Raw genomic sequence first — 23,264 nt, 5'->3', positions numbered from 1 at the left:
TGTCCCCAAAGGCGATTCAATGAAAATCTACTTCATTCATAAAACACAGCAGGCCTGTGTGTGACTATAGTACTTGTTGTCAGCGATGGGATTGTCTTCTTTATAGATAAATAAGCCATTGTTGTTGTAGAGCCGCCCGTGTTGTTGTGATGATGCATCGCTAGAGCAAGACTCGCTATAAATGTTTCAAAGTGTAACTCAACTGAAGAAGACCGTATAGCCTGCTGTCTAACTAACAACAAGGCTATATTGCTCCATTCAGTGTTTATTATAATAACCTATTTGAGCTCATCATCACCGACCAGGGAACCCACACTGTGGCCGGATAATAATAAACAATAGCGCACAGACACAGCCGCTCATAGCGAGGGGGGCGTACGCGCATAGGTCAGTGGCCAATCAGAGCGCAAAACGGGAACCCGGAAACGGGAACCCGGAAACACGAACGTGTTGGTAAAAGCATACACGCAGCCGAGGCACCCTGTCCTTAAGCCCCTGGACCAAACCCACCACCCGCGTGACTGGCACGTAGGCGGGGGTAAGGCCAACGATGCGGGAGATTACCTGTCCCTGTGCCACGTAGGCCTCCATTGCTGGGAAGAATGGGCAGACAACGCCCGTCTCTCTCACAGGACGACGTTGCCAGAGATGACCTATCATGTCATCAGGAACAGGTGCCGGCAGTGGTTGCGGCAACGCCACGCCATTAGCGGCTGCGGCGGCCGCCATGAGCTCGGGGAACAAGGCAAGCAACTCCCCTTGCGTACCTCCCTCTACGTCACTCGCGTCCCTCACGTACGGGAGGCTGCCTCGGGCGCCAACATCCGACGCGGCAGATAGCTGGGCATCTTGTCTCGGGTCGGAGGTTCTAACCCAACCCTGGAGTACAAGGGACCCCAAGGAGATGCAGCACTCCTTGCCACTCCCAGAGGGGGAGAGTGATACGTCTCTACTGGGGCTTCGAACAAGAGAGCTCCCGCCCCCTCCATGTAATCCTCAGTTTCCATCGGAAATGGAGAAGAGGCAAGAGAACTCTCGTCCGGCTCCAGCACAACACTAAAACAAGGACGTTCACCCAAGCTGCTCGCCGCCTTACGACGAGAGCGAGCCGAGGCGAAGAGTCTGCCACTCAAATCCTCGGCCTTTCGGCCGACTGTCCACTGGCAGGGGGGGACCAGGGCCGGAACCCGGCCATCTCACAGGAGATGGAGGCTCAACAGCCCCTCTGCGAGGCAAACTCACCACCGGGCTGCCACGGCCGCGGAGCCAGAGATGCCCCATGACGCACGGAGGACGCTGCGATAGTGAAGCGCTGGTGGAGGGTAACGTTGTGAGCGTCTAGACCCTCCGACGGTGAAGACACCGTATTTCGTAAATTTGTGAGAGAGAAAAAAACAAAGATACAATGTCAACATAGCTCCTTTCCAACAACAATTTCGGCACTAAACTTAAAGTGGTGTATACAGGCACTTTACGGTGGTGAAAATAGGGAAGGAGCTGTTGGTGTGGCCATGACCCCGCTTATGTAGAGGAGCGGATGTGGGTGTGGCCAGGCGGATGGGTGTGTGCATGTGGAGAAAAATTATTCATTATTAGATAGGATAAAGGGATAGTTCCAAGAGAGCAGAGCGTAAGCTATACGATAATATAACTGTCTGTAGTGTGGTAGTGAAAGGGTTAACCCTTTGTTGTGTGGCAGTGAAAGGGTTAACCTGTATTGTTGCAGTGAAAGGGTTAACCATTTGGTAGTGTGGCAGTGAAAGGGTTAATGATAAACAGGTATTTCTAGTTTCTCCAAAAATGTACATTCCATTTAGATCAGACCTGGGCATTGTACGGCCCGCGGGCCGTATCCGGCCCGCGGGATGATTCTGACCGGCCCGCGAAAGATTACATGATAATAAAAAAAAATTAAAAAAAAATTAAAAAAAATATTTTTTTTTAATATTTTTTTTTAATTTTTTTTTTACTTTTTTCTTTTCATGTCAACGTTCACACACTTATACTTATATATACGCTTACCTAGGATTTGACTTGATTCAACAACAAAGCAGTCGGGGCAAGCCGAAAACGGTGGAAAGTGTGGTTATTTGAAGTTTGGATTTCTTTTTTCACAACTGAGGTAGGTAGATAAAATTTTTAGAGACTAAAGTACAGAAAAAAGGTACCGTTGGGTACCGGTATCAATTCACAGGTACCGGTACCGTATCGGTTCAAATGTGAACGGTACCCATCCCTACTGAACACACAACTGCAGGGCAAGGGCATTTTTGCTCATGAAATGCATAGCCATGTGAAAGCCTTCATGACAAAGTTGCAATTAATTTCAAGGCAACTAGGCAGCAACAATCTTAAATACATGAAAACCCTGAAAGAAGTCAAACCATCAGCTGATCACCGGCACAGGTACTCATCCATGTTGGGAGCACTGCATGATGAATTTTCAAGGCGTTTTCAAGATTTCAAAAAGGTTGAGGATGAAATGCAGCTGGTTTCCTCTCCCTTTACCTGCAGTGTTGATAGTGCACCCACTGATGTTCAGCTTGAACTCATTGACCTGCAGTCTGATTCACTTGAAAGAGCACTTTAAGTCAGCATCACTGCTAGAGTTCTACTCTGCTCTCAAGGAGGAGAACTTTCCAAACATGAGGAGACATGCTCAGAAAAGTAAAAAAGGCTACTGGGACACTTTTCTTTACACAGTTCAGTGACATGTCTTGTTTATTTTGGCTATAAGATGATGTGATGTCTTTAGAAAGCTAAGAAAATCCTTGTTTCAATAGTATATGAAACTCAAAATAATAACTTTATTTGTATAGCACCTTTTCATACATGCCCTTTGTTATTAATGTTTCACATTTTGTTTATCATTTTGGAAATAAATTCTATTTGAATAAATTATATTTTTGAAAGCTAACCTCACCTTTTAATTGCCAAATAATAACATACACTCTTACCAGGGGTCAAAACAATGCCATTTACTGCTTTTTATATAGAAATTAAATTTATATTATGCATAATTGAGTTTGGAATTTTGGCCCGGCCCTCCAACATATTTTCAGTTGCTCATTCGGCCCCCCGGGAAAAATAATTGCCCACCCCTGATTTAGATGAATCGTTCAATGATTAATTTGGTGGTTTCCACCACCTCTGCAGTGCTTTCCAGTAGGGATGCACTGATCCGACTTTTTCAGTCCTGATACCGATATGATACCGATACGTGGGCTTTGGGTATCGGCCGATACCGAGTACCGATCCGATACCCATTGTTCAATTAATAAACTATATGCCTCACTGTGTGGAAGAGACTGGGATCATTCTTTTGTGCAAGGCAACATCAGGCTTGACTTAAAACATTACTCTCCTAACTTAGTGAAACTAAATGTAACAAATTAACACATACCGTAGATATAAATGTACTGAATTGTTATTTATTATTTTATTTATTATTATAAAGAAAATATTAAAGAAAATATTAAAGAAAATCCGATATATATATTTTTTCCCGATACCAATCCAGCTATTTTAGTCATATCGGGGCCGATATCCGATATCAATATCGGATCGGTGCACACTGCATCCCTACTTTCCAGTCCCAGGCAGAGCAGTCGCCGTACCAGACTGTGATGTAGTTAGTTACTATGCTTTTCTATGGAGCATCGGTAGAAGTTCACCAGAATCTGAGGAGACCAGTGGGCTCGGTCTCCTCGGGAAGAAGAGACACCGGTGAGCCTTCTCTTGACGAGTTGTTGAGGGCTGAAGAGATGTGGACACCAGGGTTTCCATTAGAAAAAATTGTTGCCGGCCTCAGTGTCCGGTAGATTTCAATCTACCGGTCAAATGAGAGAAATTCCGGTCAGAGTTTATTGAGCTTAAAAACAATTGATAGGCAAAAGAATGACAACAAAACAAAAGAATGACATCATCAAGGCATGTAGATTTATAATATGTTTACTTAAAACTAGGCTACTTTTGCGTATAAAGCCATTATATTCCAAATAAAATAAGTCCTGAGACTCCATGCTGCTGCCGACTTTAAATCAAATAGGTGTCTGTGGGCAGTCGCCCGACAATAATAAACAGCAGTCTGTTATAATCACATTTTTATGAGCTAACGAATTCCGTTATATTGGACATTTGTATTAATTATATCAAGCGAAGAACTGAGAAATTTGGCAGAGAGAGACGGCAACATTATCGTGGGTTTGCGTGACGACTCTCTCTCTCTCCACCTCCCAACGACTTATTTGCGAGAGTATGTCGATGCAGAGCAGCAGATTCAGCTGTTATTGGCTCTTTTCTGGCTCTATCTGGGGACCGCACAGCAGCGCCCCCCACCCAACATTGAATTGCCAATGGCTGAATTGGAGTACTGCAATGGCCGCTGTAATGGCCGCTGCTGCTCCGGCTCTGCAGCTACACATGCACTCGCAAAACCCAGCAATAAGCTCTCGCTGACAACATTATTATATCTGCTTGGTGAAGCAACGATGAAACAAATGTAATGATTTAATTTTAGCCTATTTTAATACAATTCAAATAATCAAATTGTGCTTAGACTCAGGGAATTATTTTCACCGGACATTAAGACCGGAGAGATTAAATATGTCGGACTTCAACAGATTTTGCCGGTCAAATACCGGTAATTACCGGCTAACGGAAACTCTGGTGGACACCTAGGCATTTTGATGCTGGAGATACGTTCAACCTCTGTCTCTGATATGGTTGGGAGCGTGCACGCTAGGGCTGCACGATTCTTGCTAAAATGTGAATCACGATTTTTCTCTCTAAGAATTGAGATAACGATTCTCTCACACGATTCTTTTCAATAAAATCATTTATTGCACTCTTTCTTAAACAGACAACATATTATGAAAGTGCTTGACTTAAAATTAACCATAACATATATGAAAGTGCTTGACTTAAACCTAAAAGTCTCTTGTAACATACAAAATAACTCAAGTTAGTAAAAAGTTAAAAAAAAGAAAAAGAAAAAAAAAGAATCGTCATAATTTAGAAATGAGATCGCATAGGTCTATGAATCGAGATTGCGATTTTTTTTCATTTAATCGTGCAGCCCTAGTGCGCGCCTGCTTTGGTCTTTCTGAAGTCCACAATGAGATCTTTGGCTTTCTTGGTGTTGAGGGCCAGGTTGTTGTCGGCACACCGGGCCACCAGGTGCTGGACCTCCTCCCTGTAGGCCAACTCATCATTAGCATTAATAGGTTGGACGTGACAATCTTCTCATAACGAAGGTTGTTCCATATTTGAAATTTTAAGTAAACCCACATCTTGAATGAATTGAATAGAAAGTGAATTGAGTACAACTCTGATGTAGGCCTTCCTTGCATTTCCACCTGCATGCTATTGAGACCATCTGGTCACCTAGCGTCCTTAACCTTCTGTAGTGTGGTAGTGAAAGGGTTAACCGTCTGTAGTGTGGTAGTGAAAGGGATAACCTTCTGTAGTGTGGTAGTGAAAGGGTTAACCGTCTAGTGTGGTAGTGAAAGGGTTAACCATCTGTAGTGTGGTAGTGAAAGGGTTAACCGTCTAGTGTGGTAGCGAAAGGCAAAACCGTCTAGTGTGGTAGTGAAAGGGTTAACCTTCTGTAGTGTGGTAATGAAAGGGTTAACCCTTTGTCGGGTGGTAGTGAAAGGGTTAACCTTCTGTATTGTCGCAGTGAAAGGGTTAACCCTTTGGTAGTGTGGTAGTGAAAGGGTTAAGTCGGGCATCCTGCTTCACGCTACCCGACACTGTGCTCAAGTCAGGCTTCATGCCACCTGAGACTGGGTGGGTGACTGACCCGAGAGTGGCCCTCCTCTGTAGCTCAATGGGTAGAGCACGACACGGGCACTGCCAGGGTTAGTGGTTCTATTCCCTGTGTAGCTTAAATAGAGCACAGCACTAACACTAACACTTAACAGGATTTAGTGGTTCCGTTCACTCCGCCCTTTGAGCTGAGTCACACAGAGAATCGTCTGCTTCGTTTACCTTAAAGGGTGGAGCATGCATGGCACTAGAGGGCAAATTACGCTTCTACAACTAAGTGTCACCGGTATTTTGTCTGTGGTGGTTGGGGGTGTGTGAACATTCATAGCTCTGAGCATGTGAGCAGCACGTTTGGACAGTCGGGACAGTGGGACAGCTAGAGGAGTGTTCAGAGAGATAGTCAGAACAGTGGAACAGCTAGAGGAGTGTTCAGAGAGACAGTCAGAACAGTGGAACAGCTAGAGGAGTGTTCAGAGAGACAGTCAGAACAGCTAGAGGAGTGTTCAGAGAGACAGTCAGAACAGTGGAACAGCTAGAGGAGTGTTCAGAGAGACAGTCAGAACAGCTAGAGGAGTGTTCAGAGAGACAGTCAGAACAGTGGGACACTAGAGGAATGTTCAGAGAGACAGTCAGAACAGTGGGACACTAGAGGAATGTTCAGAGAGACAGTCAGAACAGCTAGAGGAGTGTTCAGAGAGACAGTCAGAACAGCTAGAGGAGTGTTCAGAGAGACAGTCAGAACAGTGGAACAGCTAGAAGAGTGTTCAGAGAGACAGTCAGAACAGTGGAACAGCTAGAAGAGTGTTCAGAGAGACAGTCAGAACAGTGGAACAGCTAGAGGAGTGTTCAGAGAGACAGTCAGAACAGTGGAACAGCTAGAGGAGTGTTCAGAGAGACAGTCAGAACAGCTAGAGGAGTGTTCAGAGAGACAGTCAGAACAGTGGAACAGCTAGAGGAGTGTTCAGAGAGACAGTCAGAACAGCTAGAGGAGTGTTCAGAGAGACAGTCAGAACAGTGGAACAGCTAGAGGAGTGTTCAGAGAGACAGTCAGAACAGCTAGAGGAGTGTTCAGAGAGACAGTCAGAACAGTGGGACACTAGAGGAGTGTTCAGAGAGACAGTCAGAACAGCTAGAGGAGTGTTCAGAGAGACAGTCAGAACAGCTAGAGGAGTGTTCAGAGAGACAGTCAGAACAGCTAGAGGAGTGTTCAGAGAGACAGTCAGAACAGCTAGAGGAGTGTTCAGAGAGACAGTCAGAACAGTGGGACACGAGAGGAGTGTTCAGAGAGACAGTCAGAACAGCTAGAGGAGTGTTCAGAGAGAGTCAGAAAAGCTAGAGGAGTGTTCAGAGAGACAGTCAGAAAAGCTAGAGGAGTGTTCAGAGAGACAGTCAGAACAGTGGGACACTAGAGGAGTGTTCAGAGAGAGAGTCAGAACAGCTAGAGGAGTGTTCAGAGAGACAGTCAGAACAGCTAGAGGAGTGTTCAGAGAGACAGTCAGAACAGTGGGACACTAGAGGAGTGTTCAGAGAGACAGTCAGAACAGCTAGAGGAGTGTTCAGAGAGACAGTCAGAACAGCTAGAGGAGTGTTCAGAGAGACAGTCAGAACAGCTAGAGGAGTGTTCAGAGAGACAGTCAGAACAGCTAGAGGAGTGTTCAGAGAGACAGTCAGAACAGCTAGAGGAGTGTTCAGAGTGACAGTCAGAACAGTGGAACACTTGAGGAGTGTTCAGAGTGACAGTCAGAACAGCTAGAGGAGTGTTCAGAGAGACAGTCAGAACAGCTAGAGGAGTGTTCAGAGAGACAGTCAGAACAGCTAGAGGAGTGTTCAGAGAGACAGTCAGAACAGCTAGAGGAGTGTTCAGAGAGACAGTCAGAACAGTGGGACAGAAGAGGAGTGTTCAGAGTGACAGTCAGAACAGTGGAACAGCTAGAGGACTGTTCAGAGGGCCCTTTCTCACTCACCATTCGGGGTCTAATCAGCGCCGGGTCGCACCAGAAAAGGGTGTGTCCGTCTAAGTGAGAACGCTCCTCCCCGTCCCCCGCTGATTCGTCCCCGGGGGCGCTGAACCTGGACTGGTGAAATAGGTGGTCTCGGGTGCGCGCTAGTGGGAGCGGGGGGCGTGACACACACAACGTCGTTACTGTAATGCTTTCATGCTTGCTTGAATTTTGGGCAGATAAAACCACACAGTAACAACTGGATAATACCCACAAAAACGATATTTATGGGCAATTTGCGAGTTCAGACCTCAACCAAAACAAGCATGTGGAGCCTCACAGCTCAGTGGATGAAAACATGAAGCCACGTTACACAAAGCACACTTCCCTGGCTCGCATTAGGCCTGGCAATTTTGTTTGCCATTGCTATGTCTATACATTGGTTTCTTGTTCGAATGCATTTATTTCTATTAGACCAGTGGTGCCCAACCAGTCGGCCGTGGTCGACCAGTAGATCAATGACATGCAATATAATTGCCACGAGCGATGGGATAATGTTAGCTGCTGAACAGGCTAAACTAACTAGCGTTAGCCGTTAGCTTAGTGTTAGCGTTTGCCATTGCTATGTCTACTATACTTTCTTGTTCGAATGCATTTATTTCTATAGACCAGTGGTGCCCAACCAGTCGGCCATGATCGACCGGTAGATCAATGACATTCAATATAATTGCCACGAGCGATGGGATAATGTTAGCTGCTGAACAGGCTAAGCTAACTAGCGTTAGCCGTTAGCTTAGCGTTAGCCATTGCTATGTCTACTATACGTTTTTTTTTTTTTTTAAACTTAAATTTTTTATTAACAGTTATTTAGACAGACAGCACTTACAAAAAATAAATAATAAAAATTGAAGAGACTAGCATCCCAATAAAAAACTAAAAGAAAAAACAGTGCACATAAATATTTACATGGGTATCACATGGTTAGTTGTCTGGTTCCCCTACTGTTGTTTTCTAGGTATTTGATACAAAGGCTGATTGTGTATCTCCCTTAAACAGGCTTAAACAGGTAATTCCTACTCAAAGACGATAAATGCTGACTAAGGTTTGTATGTGTGATCTGGGTCCAGAGACCCTCCTTGAGCTTCTTTCTTCCCTTCTCCTTCGTCCTTTCTTTTTTTTTTCTCTTGTTTATTAACTTTCACTTTGCCTTTGGTTCACCCATACACAAACCACATCATCCCTGAATATTTAATATCACACCGTTAAACAGACATAAATAATAAGGTATAAAAGCATTCAGCAATTGTAATATCCCAAAAACAAAATAGAAAATATTAACTAAAGTACATGGGCATGGGTTCATAGACCCTGCTTGAACATCTTTCCTCCTTTACCCTTCGTTCTCTTGTGTTGCATTTGGTTCTTCCTCTGTGATGTCGTTCTCGTTCCTTTTATAATCCTCCCACTTTCCCCATCTTTCCCCAAATTTCTCTTCCTGTAACCTCAGCATGTGTGTTATCCTTTCCATATCCTGTATTTCTTCCACTATTCCTACCCATTTTGCTATTGTCGGTGGGTCTTCCTTGTACCACAGTCTCGTTATTGCTTTTCTGGCCGCTATCAACATTATCTTTATTAAATATTTGTCCCCCCCTTGTATTCCCTCGTGTGTCAGGTCTCCTAAGTAAAGCACCAGTCCTGTTAGTGGTAGCCCGTATCCTAATATTCTGATCATTGCTTCCCCTATCTCCTCCCAATACCCCTTCAGCTTCTGACATCCCCATAATATGTGCGTGTGATTTGCCCCCTCCTTCCCACACATCCTCCAGCATGCTTTTTGTGTTGGTGCATATTTTCCCTTCAGCTCTGGGGTTATAAAGAATCTGATTATGTTTTTCCATCCAAATTCTTTCCATATTCTCGATCCTGTTGTTGAATGTTGTACCTCACATATGTTCCCCCATTCCTTCCCTGTTATTCCTATCTCTAGTTCTCTCTCCCATTTCTCCCTTATATAATCGGTCGTGTGTCCCTTGCTGGTCATTATAGCCCGGTATATTGCTGATATTACACTTCCTTGCCCCCCTTCGTATGCCCATACTATCATCTTTATTATTCCATTCTGTTCCTCGTCTTTGGCCCCCCTTATTTCTTTGTTGTAGTAGTCTCTAACCTGTAGATATCTGAAGTGGTCCCTGTTTTCTAGTCCAAATTTCTCCTTTAATTTTTGTAGTGTCTGCATTTCTCCCTTCTCTATCATTTTGCATATCGCTGTTGCCCCCCCCCCTCTCCCACCTTCTGAATCCATGGTCTAACCTCCCTGGTTTGAATCTCTTGTCATGTGCTACCCATCTCAGGACCCCTGACTGCTTCTCCAATTTGTGTGTTTTTACTACTCTGTTCCATAGTCAAGGTGCATTTGGTGATTGGATCTAATAGTCCCTCTTTTTCTTTAAATAGTTCCCTATCCCCCACCAGAGCTTGTACCTTGTATCCCTCCCCTTCTTTTTCAATGTCTTTCCATCTTGCCTCATATCTGTCGTTACACCAGCACGTCACTGCTCTCAGTTGTGCTGCATAGTAATAATCTTGTAGGCTGGGTACTGCCATCCCTCCCTCTTCCTTTGGTAGTTGTAGTGTTTTATATCTGAACCGTGGTCTTCTCCCCGCCCATATGAACCTCGATATCAGTCTGTCCCACTCCCTGAATTGATTCTGTGGTATTTGTATCGGTAGTGACTGGAATAGGTACAGTAACCTTGATAGTATGTTCATTTTAATGACCTCTATTCTTGAATTGAAGTCCAAGGGCATTACTGTCCATCTCTCTAGGTCTCTCTTGATGTTCTGATTTATCTGTGTATAATTCGCCTCAAACAGTTTCTCCACCCCTCTCGTGATGTTCACCCCTAAGTATTTAATCTTGTCCATGTCCCATCTTATCCCGTACTGTTCTCTAATTTCCGTCGTTGGAGAATAGTTCCATGCTAAGGTCTGTGTCTTTGTCACGTTTAGTTTGTATCCTGAGTAGTGGCCATATTCCTTCAGTAGATCCATCAGTGCCGGGAAGCTCTTTTCTGGTTGCCTCATGTATACTATCACGTCGTCTGCAAATAGGCCTAGTTTATATTCCGTTCCCTTTATCCTTACTCCCTTGATGTCCTCGGTCTGTCTGATCAGTTGTGCCAGTGGTTCTATGAAAACGGCGAAGAGCGTCGGTGAGAGACAACATCCCTGTCTGGTAGCCCTCTCTAATCTGATTCTATCCGTCAAGCTGCCATTCACCTTAACCCTCGCTGTCGGCTCTTGATATAGCGCCTTGATCATCTTCATCGCCCTCCCGTTCAGTCCGAACCTCATCAATGTTTTATATAAAAATGTCCAGCTCACACTGTCGAACGCTTTTTCTGCATCTAGGCTAATCAGTACCGCGCTACCCCCTTGTTTTTGTATCTCCTCTACTATGTGTAATGTCTTTCTCACGTTGTCCTGTGTCTGTCTCCCTTTAATAAATCCAGTTTGATCTTCATCTATAATGTCTGGCATAAACGTCTCAAACCTTTTTGATATTATCGATGTATACATCTTGTAATCTACGTTGAGTATGGACACAGGTCTGAAACTACTACATAATTCCGTATCCTTCCCGTTCCTTCGGTATCGTGGTGATTATGGCTTCCTTCCACGAGGGGGGCATTTTCCCCTCTTCCATCGTGTGTCTGAACGCCGCCCCTAACATGGGTGCTAATTCAGTTCTAAATGTCTTGTAGAATTCCGATGGGAATCCGTCGCTCCCCGGAGACTTGTTGTTTTTAGCTCTACTAATTGCATCTTCCAGTTCTTGTTCCGTAATTATTTTATTTAATTCTTCATTCTGTTCTTTCCCTATCGATGGTAACTCTAGCTTCTCCAGATATGTTTCTATTTCCTCTTCTCCCGCTGCTTTTGGCTGTGTGTATAATTTCTCATAGTATTCTCTAAATGTCCTCTCTATTTCAGCTGGGTCCCTCAATATTTCATTAGTCTTTGTATCCCTTATTGTGTGTATCGTGTTCAACTTCTGTTGCGTTCTAATTCTCCTAGCCAACAGTCTGGTCGCTTTTGGTCCCCCTTCATAGTACGTTTGTTTCATGAACCTCGCTTTCTTTTCTATTTCCGTCAATAATTCCCTATTTATCCTGGCCTTTACTTCTTTGATTTCTCCGAGCGTTTCCTGTTCTTTTGATATCTGGTGTCTCCCCTCTAGCTTCTTCAGCTTCCCTATCAGATTGTGATATGTCTCCGTTCTGGCCTTCTTCAGCATTGTTGTTTTTTCCATCAATTTCCCCCTTATCACTACCTTCAGTGTGTCCCATAGAATGTTCGGGTCTACCGCCCCGTTGTCATTTTCTTCCTTATATCTGGCTATCTCCTCCTTGATCTGACTCACCACCCCTTTGTTATTTAATATTCCTACATTTAGTCTCCAAATCGTGTTCCTCCGTCTCCCTTCTAGATCTACTGTCAGATATATGGCACTGTGATCCGATATGTCCGCCACTCCTATACTGCTCTCCCGTGCCCTGTAACTGTCCCCCGTCGTCATCAAAAAGTAGTCTATTCTCGCATATGTCACGTGTGGGTGTGAGTAATGTGTGTATTCCCTGTCCATGGCGTGCATCCCCCTCCAAACGTCTGTAATTCCCATTTCCGTCATCTGAATATTCATATATCTACTGATGGGCGCCCGTCCTTTTCTAGTACTCGTGGTGTCTAGGTCGTGATTCAGTACTACGTTAAAATCTCCCGTACATATCAATATCCCTTCTAGTTCCATCACTATCATGTCAAAAATGGTCTCATATAAATCCCTCTCACTCTCTGGGGGTGCATAAACATTTACTAACGTAACCATTTGGCCCTCCATTTTCCCCTTCACCAGAACAAACCTTCCCTCCTTGTCTCTTACTTCCTTGATCAATTCAAATTTGACTGTGTTTTTGATTAGCGTGATTACTCCTCTCCTCGGGTTTTGTTCAAAGGAACTATAGTATGCATTTTCATATCCAAATCTCTTCAGTTTCTCATGACCCTGTGCTACCAAATGTGTCTCCTGCAGAAAAATCACTTCCATCTCACTTTTTTTACATTTCAACATCACTTTGCCCCTTTTTATCGCATTATTCATTCCATTAACGTTTAACGACATCATTTTTATACCTTTAACCCTTGTCATCTTTCTTCTTCTTTCGTCTGTCAGTCCCCCCCATGTCACACTCATTCCCCCCTCCGGTTGGAGCCTCCGCTCTCTTCACCGAATACATATAATGATTAACATAAATAAAAAACATAAACTTTACATAAAGTGCTCCCAAGGCGTTCGGGGGGTCCCTGTGTCCCCCCCTGTCCCCTGCTGGTGGGTGAGGGGTAATTGCCCTCCTAGCGAGGGGCCCCCTCCTGACGGCTTGGGGGTTTGAAACCCTTGCCCCCAATCGCTCGTCATATTTGTCCAGCTTTCTTACTGTTTTTTTTTTTGCTTTCGAGCTCCTGGTCAAAAGCGCTCTGTCCTTCCTTTTGATCAAAGACCCTCTTTTCTTGGTCCCTCTCAATGTGACTCATATGTTTCATTGTCCCTCCTTCCTCCCATATCCGTGTGCGGTGTCTCCCGTGTACCCCTTATTATTTTCTTTTCCTCTCCTCTATTTTCTATGTGATGTCCATTTATCCCCTTAATCCCTCCCAACTGTGTTACTCACAGCGTGTGTCTATGCATCTGTTTCAGTATGTTCTGTGTCTCGCCTATCAAACCTAGTTATATTTCCATTTATTTCCTCCATCAGCTTGTGTATTATGTGTCCATGTATATGTTACGTTCATTTCTATATCCTGCCTCTACCTGGGAATGTGTGCTTATGCATATGTTATTTCAGTTTCTATACTTTGTCTCTATTTGAATAGTTTTTTCAATCTCTTGTGCGTGTACTCATCCGTTCGCCTCCTCCCGCCTCCTCTCCGTCTGGCCTCCTCATCCGTCTCCGTCCTCGCTCCGTCACGTTTCACCTCCGCCTTCTCCTCTCTCCTCCCTCCGGTTTCGGTCTCCCACTCTGATCCACCTGTGGGCTCCCTCCAATCTCTGCTGCAGGCTCCGCGTCTGTTCCTCCCGCCTCCTTCCTTCTCCGTCCTCCGTCATCCGTATCCCTCGCCGTCTCATCTCTCGCTCCGCTTCTCGTGCCGTCGCGTACATCGCCGCCCCTTCCTCCCAGTGAATCCTTAGCGAGGTCATGGGTGACTGGAATCTCATTCCGTTTTCTTTCAGGGTTTTCTTAAGTCCTGCGTAGGACCTGCGTGTTATCGCTACCGCTGTCGAGTAGTCGTGATCAAATGATAGTCTTTTCCCTTCGATTTCAATCTTCTTGGTCCACGCGGTTCTGAGTACCAATTCCTTAACCTCGAATCTCAGAAAATTAATAATCACTGCCCTCGGAGGTCTGTCCGGTTGTGGTCTCGGAGCCAACGCCCTGTGGGCCCTCTGTATCTCCATTTTTTCCAGTCCCGTTTCCTTCATTTGTTCTTTGATAAGCTTTTCCACATATAGGGTCACCGATTCCCCTTCGACTCCTTCTTTCAGTCCCCATATTCTGATGTTATTTCTCCGTGACCTCCCCTCCATGTCCGACATCTTTGTCTCCATCTGTTCTTGTTTCTGAATCACACATGTTAATACCTCGTGTATCTCCGTGTTCCATTCCTCCGCGTGTGCCGTCCTAGTCTGTAACTCGGTCACGTTTCTGTCCTGTTCCGCCATCTTCTCCTCCACCCTTTTGATTTCTGTATTCATTTCACCTCTGAAGTCCTCCTGTTCCTTCCTCAATTCCTCCCGTAGCTTCCCAATATCATTCCTTATCGTGTCCGTGTTCAGTTTTATTGCCGCTGTTATGTTCTCCAGTATCCCGGCCTGCATGATCACGGCCCATCCTGGCATTCCCGTGTCTCCCTCAGCGGTACCTCCCCCTTCTTTCGCCTGGCTTTTCTCTGCTTCGCTTCGGGGATTCTGTTTCTTCAGATTCTCTCCTTCTCGTATGTTCTCCATTTCTATTTCCTTCACAATCGTTGTCTCTTCCTTACTTCTCGTGAGCATTTTCCTTTTTAATTACTTTTCGGGTCTTTTTTTATCCGTTTTTTCACTCATTTGACCAGGAGCTCTATCGCACGTGTGTTACCCGTCTGCTCTCATACCGGAAGTCCGTCTACTATACTTTCTTGTTCGAATGCATTTATTTCTATAGACCAATGGTGCCCAACCAGTCAGCCGTGATCGACCGGTAGATCAATGACATTCAATATAATGGATGCGAGCAATGTTACTAGTAATAGGCTAAGATAACTAGCGTTAGCCGTTAGCTTAGCGTTAGCCCTGGAAAACGCTCAAAAGCGGACTCTACAACACCAGTTCCATTCGTGAGAAAAGGGGGTGGGTTATATTGACAAGGCTTGACAACAGAGGTTCAAATATAACTTAATATTTATTGGTTATTTGTTTATTTTATATCAGCATCCAGTCTCCACCGCCGTGTTAACACTCTTCCTGTGTTTACATTTTCGAGCGTGACATCATCGCCTACGGCAAGCGTACACGCTCAAAACGCAAACCGTAAACAGAACCCGGAGCAAACCAAGACTGAAGTGTGTACACAAACTAGAGGGGGGAGAGGGGGGGGGGGGGGGAGTTTGCACCCAAAGACGGAACGAGACGGTATGGAGCTGATTCGACCCCGATGGTGAGTGAGAAAGCACCCAGAGAGACTGTCAGAACAGCTAGAGGAGTGTTCAGAGAGACAGTCAGAACAGTGGGACACTAGAGGAGTGTTCAGAGAGACAGTCAGAACAGTGGGACACTAGAGGAGTGTTCAGAGAGACAGTCAGAACAGCTAGAGGAGTGTTCAGAGAGACAGTCAGAACAGTGGAACACTAGAGGAGTGTTCAGAGAGACAGTCAGAACAGTGGGACACTAGAGGAGTGTTCAGAGAGACAGTCAGAACAGCTAGAGGAGTGTTCAGAGAGACAGTCAGAACAGTGGAACACTAGAGGAGTGTTCAGAGAGACAGTCAGAACAGCTAGAGGAGTGTTCAGAGAGACAGTCAGAACAGTGGAACACTAGAGGAGTGTTCAGAGAGACAGTCAGAACAGCTAGAGGAGTGTTCAGAGAGACAGTCAGAACAGCTAGAGGAGTGTTCAGAGAGACAGTCAGAACAGTGGGATACTAAAGCTAGAGGAGTGTTCAGAGAGACAGTCAGAACAGTGGGATACTAAAGCTAGAGGAGTGTTCAGAGAGACAGTCAGAACAGCTAGAGGAGTGTTCAGAGAGACAGTCAGAACAGCTAGAGGAGTGTTCAGAGAGACAGTCAGAACAGTGGGACACTAGAGGAGTGTTCAGAGAGACAGTCAGAACAGCTAGAGGAGTGTTCAGAGAGACAGTCAGAACAGCTAGAGGAGTGTTCAGAGAGACAGTCAGAACAGTGGAACAGCTAGAGGAGTGTTCAGAGAGACAGTCAGAACAGCTAGAGGAGTGTTCAGAGAGACAGTCAGAACAGTGGGATACTAAAGCTAGAGGAGTGTTCAGAGAGACAGTCAGAACAGCTAGAGGAGTGTTCAGAGAGACAGTCAGAACAGTGGGATACTAAAGCTAGAGGAGTGTTCAGAGAGACAGTCAGAACAGTGGGATACTAAAGCTAGAGGAGTGTTCAGAGAGACAGTCAGAACAGTGGGATACTAAAGCTAGAGGAGTGTTCAGAGAGACAGTCAGAACAGCTAGAGGAGTGTTCAGAGAGACAGTCAGAACAGTGGGACACTAGAGGAGTGTTCAGAGAGACGGTCAGAACAGCTAGAGGAGTGTTCAGAGAGACAGTCAGAACAGCTAGAGGAGTGTTCAGAGAGACAGTCAGAACAGTGGAACAGCTAGAAGAGTGTTCAGAGAGACAGTCAGACCAGTGGAACAGCTAGAAGAGTGTTCAGAGAGACAGTCAGAACAGCTAGAGGAGTGTTCAGAGAGACAGTCAGAACAGCTAGAGGAGTGTTCAGAGAGACAGTCAGAACAGCTAGAGGAGTGTTCAGAGAGACAGTCAGAACAGCTAGAGGAGTGTTCAGAGAGACAGTCAGAACAGCTAGAGGAGTGTTCAGAGAGACAGTCAGAACAGCTAGAGGAGTGTTCAGAGAGACAGTCAGAACAGTGGGACACTAGAGGAGTGTTCAGAGACAGTCAGAACAGCTAGAGGAGTGTTCAGAGAGACAGTCAGAACAGCTAGAGGAGTGTTCAGAGAGACAGTCAGAACAGTGGGACACTAGAGGAGTGTTCAGAGAGACAGTCAGAACAGCTAGAGGAGTGTTCAGAGAGACAGTCAGAACAGCTAGAGGAGTGTTCAGAGAGACAGTCAGAACAGCTAGAGGAGTGTTCAGAGAGACAGTCAGAACAGCTAGAGGAGTGTTCAGAGAGACAGTCAGAACAGTGGGACACTAGAGGAGTGTTCAGAGAGACAGTCAGAACAGCTAGAGGAGTGTTCAGAGAGACAGTCAGAACAGCTAGAGGAGTGTTCAGAGAGACAGTCAGAACAGCTAGAGGAGTGTTCAGAGAGACAGTCAGAACAGCTAGAGGAGTGTTCAGAGAGACAGTCAGAACAGCTAGAGGAGTGTTCAGAGAGACAGTCAGAACAGTGGGACACTAGAGGAGTGTTCAGAGACAGTCAGAACAGCTAGAGGAGTGTTCAGAGAGACAGTCAGAACAGCTAGAGGAGTGTTCAGAGAGACAGTCAGAACAGTGGGACACTAGAGGAGTGTTCAGAGAGACAGTCAGAACAGCTAGAGGAGTGTTCAGAGAGACAGTCAGAACAGCTAGAGGAGTGTTCAGAGAGACAGTCAGAACAGCTAGAGGAGTGTTCAGAGAGACAGTCAGAACAGTGGGACATTAGAGGAGTGTTCAGAGAGACAGTCAGAACAGCTAGAGGAGTGTTCAGAGAGACAGTCAGAACAGAGGAGTGTTCAGAGAGACAGTCAGAACAGCTAGAGGAGTGTTCAGAGAGACAGTCAGAACAGCTAGAGGAGTGTTCAGAGAGACAGTCAGAACAGCTAACAGTGTTCAGAGAGACAGTCAGAACAGTGGAACAGCTAGAAGAGTGTTCAGAGAGACAGTCAGAACAGTGGAACAGCTAGAAGAGTGTTCAGAGAGACAGTCAGAACAGCTAGAGGAGTGTTCAGAGAGACAGTCAGAACAGCTAGTGTTCAGAGAGACAGTCAGAACAGTGGGACACTAGAGGAGTGTTCAGAGAGACAGTCAGAACAGCTAGAGGAGTGTTCAGAGAGACAGTCAGAACAGCTAGAGGAGTGTTCAGAGAGACAGTCAGAACAGCTAGAGGAGTGTTCAGAGAGACAGTCAGAACAGCTAGAGGAGTGTTCAGAGAGACAGTCAGAACAGCTAGAGGAGTGTTCAGAGAGACAGTCAGAACAGTGGGACACTAGAGGAGTGTTCAGAGACAGTCAGAACAGCTAGAGGAGTGTTCAGAGAGACAGTCAGAACAGCTAGAGGAGTGTTCAGAGAGACAGTCAGAACAGTGGGACACTAGAGGAGTGTTCAGAGAGACAGTCAGAACAGCTAGAGGAGTGTTCAGAGAGACAGTCAGAACAGCTAGAGGAGTGTTCAGAGAGACAGTCAGAACAGCTAGAGGAGTGTTCAGAGAGACAGTCAGAACAGTGGGACATTAGAGGAGTGTTCAGAGAGACAGTCAGAACAGCTAGAGGAGTGTTCAGAGAGACAGTCAGAACAGAGGAGTGTTCAGAGAGACAGTCAGAACAGCTAGAGGAGTGTTCAGAGAGACAGTCAGAACAGCTAGAGGAGTGTTCAGAGAGACAGTCAGAACAGCTAACAGTGTTCAGAGAGACAGTCAGAACAGTGGAACAGCTAGAAGAGTGTTCAGAGAGACAGTCAGAACAGTGGAACAGCTAGAAGAGTGTTCAGAGAGACAGTCAGAACAGCTAGAGGAGTGTTCAGAGAGACAGTCAGAACAGCTAGAGTGTTCAGAGAGACAGTCAGAACAGCTAGAGGAGTGTTCAGAGAGACAGTCAGAACAGCTAGAGGAGTGTTCAGAGAGACAGTCAGAACAGTGGGACAGAAGAGGAGTGTTCAGAGAGACAGTCAGAACAGTGGGACACTAGAGGAGTGTTCAGAGAGACAGTCAGAACAGCTAGAGGAGTGTTCAGAGAGACAGTCAGAACAGTGGAACAGCTAGAGGAGTGTTCAGAGAGACAGTCAGAACAGCTAGAGGAGTGTTCAGAGAGACAGTCAGAACAGTGGGACACTAGAGGAGTGTTCAGAGAGACAGTCAGAACAGCTAGAGGAGTGTTCAGAGAGACAGTCAGAACAGTGGAACAGCTAGAGGAGTGTTCAGAGAGACAGTCAGAACAGCTAGAGGAGTGTTCAGAGACAGTCAGAACAGCTAGAGGAGTGTTCAGAGAGACAGTCAGAACAGCTAGAAGAGTGTTCAGAGAGACAGTCAGAACAGCTAGAGGAGTGTTCAGAGAGACAGTCAGAACAGCTAGAGGAGTGTTCAGAGAGACAGTCAGAACAGCTAACAGTGTTCAGAGAGACAGTCAGAACAGCTAGAGGAGTGTTCAGAGAGACAGTCAGAACAGTGGGACACTAGAGGAGTGTTCAGAGAGACAGTCAGAACAGCTAGAGGAGTGTTCAGAGAGACAGTCAGAACAGCTAGAGGAGTGTTCAGAGAGACAGTCAGAACAGCTAGAGGAGTGTTCAGAGAGACAGTCAGAACAGCTAGAGGAGTGTTCAGAGAGACAGTCAGAACAGCTAGAGGAGTGTTCAGAGAGACAGTCAGAACAGCTAGAGGAGTGTTCAGAGAGACAGTCAGAACAGTGGGACACGAGAGGAGTGTTCAGAGAGACAGTCAGAACAGCTAGAGGAGTGTTCAGAGAGACGGTCAGAACAGCTAGAGGAGTGTTCAGAGAGACAGTCAGAACAGCTAGAGGAGTGTTCAGAGAGACAGTCAGAACAGCTAGAGGAGTGTTCAGAGAGACAGTCAGAACAGTGGAACAGCTAGAAGAGTGTTCAGAGAGACAGTCAGAACAGCTAGAGGAGTGTTCAGAGAGACAGTCAGAACAGTGGAACAGCTAGAAGAGTGTTCAGAGAGACAGTCAGAACAGCTAGAGGAGTGTTCAGAGAGACAGTCAGAACAGTGGAACAGCTAGAGGAGTGTTCAGAGAGACAGTCAGAACAGTGGAACAGCTAGAGGAGTGTTCAGAGAGACAGTCATAACAGTGGAACAGCTAGAGGAGTGTTCAGAGAGACAGTCAGAACAGCTAGAGGAGTGTTCAGAGAGACAGTCAGAACAGCTAGTGGAGTGTTCAGAGAGACAGTCAGAACAGCTAGAGGAGTGTTCAGAGAGACAGTCAGAACAGCTAGAGGAGTGTTCAGAGAGACAGTCAGAACAGCTAGAGGAGTGTTCAGAGAGACAGTCAGAACAGTGGGACAGAAGAGGAGTGTTCAGAGAGACAGTCAGAACAGCTAGAGGAGTGTTCAGAGAGACAGTCAGAACAGTGGGACACTAGAGGAGTGTTCAGAGAGACAGTCAGAACAGCTAGAGGAGTGTTCAGAGAGACAGTCAGAACAGCTAGAGGAGTGTTCAGAGAGACAGTCAGAACAGTGGGACACTAGAGGAGTGTTCAGAGAGACAGTCAGAACAGCTAGAGGAGTGTTCAGAGAGACAGTCAGAACAGCTAGAGGAGTGTTCAGAGAGACAGTCAGAACCGCTAGAGGAGTGTTCAGAGAGACAGTCAGAACAGTGGGACACTAGAGGAGTGTTCAGAGAGACAGTCAGAACAGCTAGAGGAGTGTTCAGAGAGACAGTCAGAACAGTGGGACACTAGAGGAGTGTTCAGAGAGACAGTCAGAACAGCTAGAGGAGTGTTCAGAGAGACAGTCAGAACAGCTAGAGGAGTGTTCAGAGAGACAGTCAGAACAGCTAGAGGAGTGTTCAGAGAGACAGTCAGAACAGTGGGACACTAGAGGAGTGTTCAGAGAGACAGTCAGAACAGCTAGAGGAGTGTTCAGAGAGACAGTCAGAACAGTGGAACACTAGAGGAGTGTTCAGAGAGAGAGTCAGAACAGCTAGAGGAGTGTTCAGAGAGACGGTCAGAACAGTGGAACACTAGAGGAGTGTTCAGAGAGACAGTCAGAACAGTGGAACACTAGAGGAGTGTTCAGAGAGACAGTCAGAACAGCTAGAGGAGTGTTCAGAGAGACGGTCAGAACAGCTAGAGGAGTGTTCAGAGAGACAGTCAGAACAGTGGGACACTAGAGGAGTGTTCAGAGAGACGGTCAGAACAGCTAGAGGAGTGTTCAGAGAGACAGTCAGAACAGTGGGACACTAGAGGAGTGTTCAGAGAGACGGTCAGAACAGCTAGAGGAGTGTTCAGAGAGACGGTCAGAACAGGTCCTCTGCACGTAGGCCCCACTGGTAGGCTCCGCTGGTAGGCTCCGCTGGTAGGCCCCACTGGTAGGCTCCGCTGGTAGGCTCCGATGGTAGGCCCCACTGGTAGGCTCCGCTGGTAGGCTCCGATGGTAGGCCCCACTGGTATGCGGCCCTGCACGTAGGTTATGCATGTCCTTGCAACAAGTCTGCATTGGACTAAACACGGCATGGTTTTCTACCCACAGGGACAGGGGTCAAGTACAGGAGGAAAGCCACAAACACATATTATATCTGTCACATTATATACGTCCTTTCCACCTGAGACCTAACATGTCGTCCCCTCTCTCTCTCTCTCTCTCTCTCTCTCTCTCTCTCTCTCTCTCTCTCTCTCTCTCCGTCAGCCACATTATATAACGTCCTCTTCCACCTGAGACCTAACATGTCCCTCTCTCTCTCTCTCTCTCTCTCTCTCTCTCTCTCTCTCTCTCTCTCTCTCAGAGAGGACGTTATATAATGTGGCTGACGGAGAGAGAGAGAGAGAGAGAGAGAGAGGGGACATGTTAGGTCTCAGGTGGAAAGGACGTATATAATGTGACAGATATAATGTGTGTTTGTGGCTTTCCTCCTGTGCTTGACCCCTGTCCCTCTCTCTCTCTCTCTCTCTCTCTCTCCGTCAGCCACGTTATATACATCCTCTTCCACCTGAGACCTAACATGTCCTCTCTCTCTCTCTCTCTCTCTCTCTCTCTTCTCTCTCTCTCTCTCTCTCTCTCTCCGCAGCACGTTATATACATCCTCTTCCACCTGAGACCTAACATGTCCTCTCTCTCTCTCTCTCTCTCTCTCTCTCTCTCTCTCTCTCTATCTCTCTCGCTCTCTCTCTCTCTCTCTCTCTCTCTCTCTCTCTCTCTCTCTCTCTCTCTCTCTCTCTCTCTCTCTCTCTCTCTCTCTCTCTCTCTCTCTCTCTCCGTCAGCCACATTATATAATGTCCTCTTCCCACTGAGACCTAACATGTCCCCTCTCTCTCTCTCTCTCTCTCTCTCTCTCTCTCTCTCTCTCTCTCTCTCTCTCTCTCTCTCTCTCTCTCTCTCCGTCAGCCACATTATATAATGTCCTCTTCCACCTGAGACCTAACATGTCCCCTCTCTCTCTCTCTCTCTCTCTCTCTCTCTCTCTCTCTCTCTCTCTCTCTCTCTCTCTCTCTCCGTCAGCCACATTATATAATGTCCTCTTCCACTGAGACCTAACATGTCCCCTCTCTCTCTCTCTCTCTCTCTCTCTCTCTCTCTCTCTCTCTCTCCGTCAGCCACATTATATACGTCCTCTTCGACCTGAGACCTAACATGTCCCCTCTCTCTCTCTCTCTCTCTCTCTCTCTCTCTCTCTCTCTCTCTCTCTCTCTCTCCGTCAGCCACATTATATACGTCCTCTTCGACCTGAGACCTAACATGTCCCCTCTCTCTCTCTCTCTCTCTCTCTCTCTCTCTCTCTCTCTCTCTCTCTCTCTCTCCGTCAGCCACATTATATACGTCCTCTTCCACCTGAGACCTAACATGTCCCCTCTCTCTCTCTCTCTCTCTCTCCATCAGCCACATTATATAACGTCCTCTTCCACCTGAGACCTAACATGTCCCCTCTCTCTCTCTCTCTCTCTCTCTCTCTCCATCAGCCACATTATATACGTCCTCTTCCACCTGAGACCTAACATGTCCCCTCTCTCTCTCTCTCTCTCTCTCTCTCTCCATCAGCCACATTATATAACGTCCTCTTCCACCTGAGACCTAACATGTCCCCTCTCTCCATCAGCCACATTATATAACGTCCTCTTCCACCTGAGACCTAACATGTCCCCTCTCTCCATCAGCCACATTATATAACGTCCTCTTCCACCTGAGACCTAACATGTCCCCTCTCTCTCTCCCCGTCAGCCACATCGTGAACCACCTGGTGAGGGCCAAGTCCAAGGAGGTGACGCTGCACAAGGACGGCCCCCTGGGGGAGACGGTGTTGGAGTGCTACAACTGCGGCTGTCGCAACGTCTTCCTGCTGGGCTTCATCCCCGCCAAGGCCGACTCCGTGGTGGTGCTGCTGTGCAGGTGGGTC

The 23,264-nt window shown here is 46.4% G+C and overlaps 1 protein-coding gene across 1 annotated transcript in view; it reads left to right on the top strand.

Annotated features, from left to right (window-relative positions):
- Positions 1-23,264, top strand: part of LOC311226728 (regulator of nonsense transcripts 1) — a gene marked incomplete at its 3' end in the record, with an annotated part of 278,920 nt that overhangs the window by 71,877 nt on the left and 183,779 nt on the right. The window contains exon 4 of the mRNA XM_084312138.1: positions 23,090-23,257. Coding sequence (XP_084168264.1) covers positions 23,090-23,257 — 168 coding nt within the window. The remainder of the gene's footprint in view (positions 1-23,089; positions 23,258-23,264) is intronic.

This window comes from Notolepis coatsorum (genome assembly GCF_963971535.1).
Source record: "Notolepis coatsorum genome assembly, chromosome: 4".
Classification (NCBI taxonomy): Eukaryota; Metazoa; Chordata; class Actinopteri; order Aulopiformes; family Paralepididae; genus Notolepis; species Notolepis coatsorum.
This window is presented reverse-complemented; position numbering and strand designations above follow the sequence as displayed.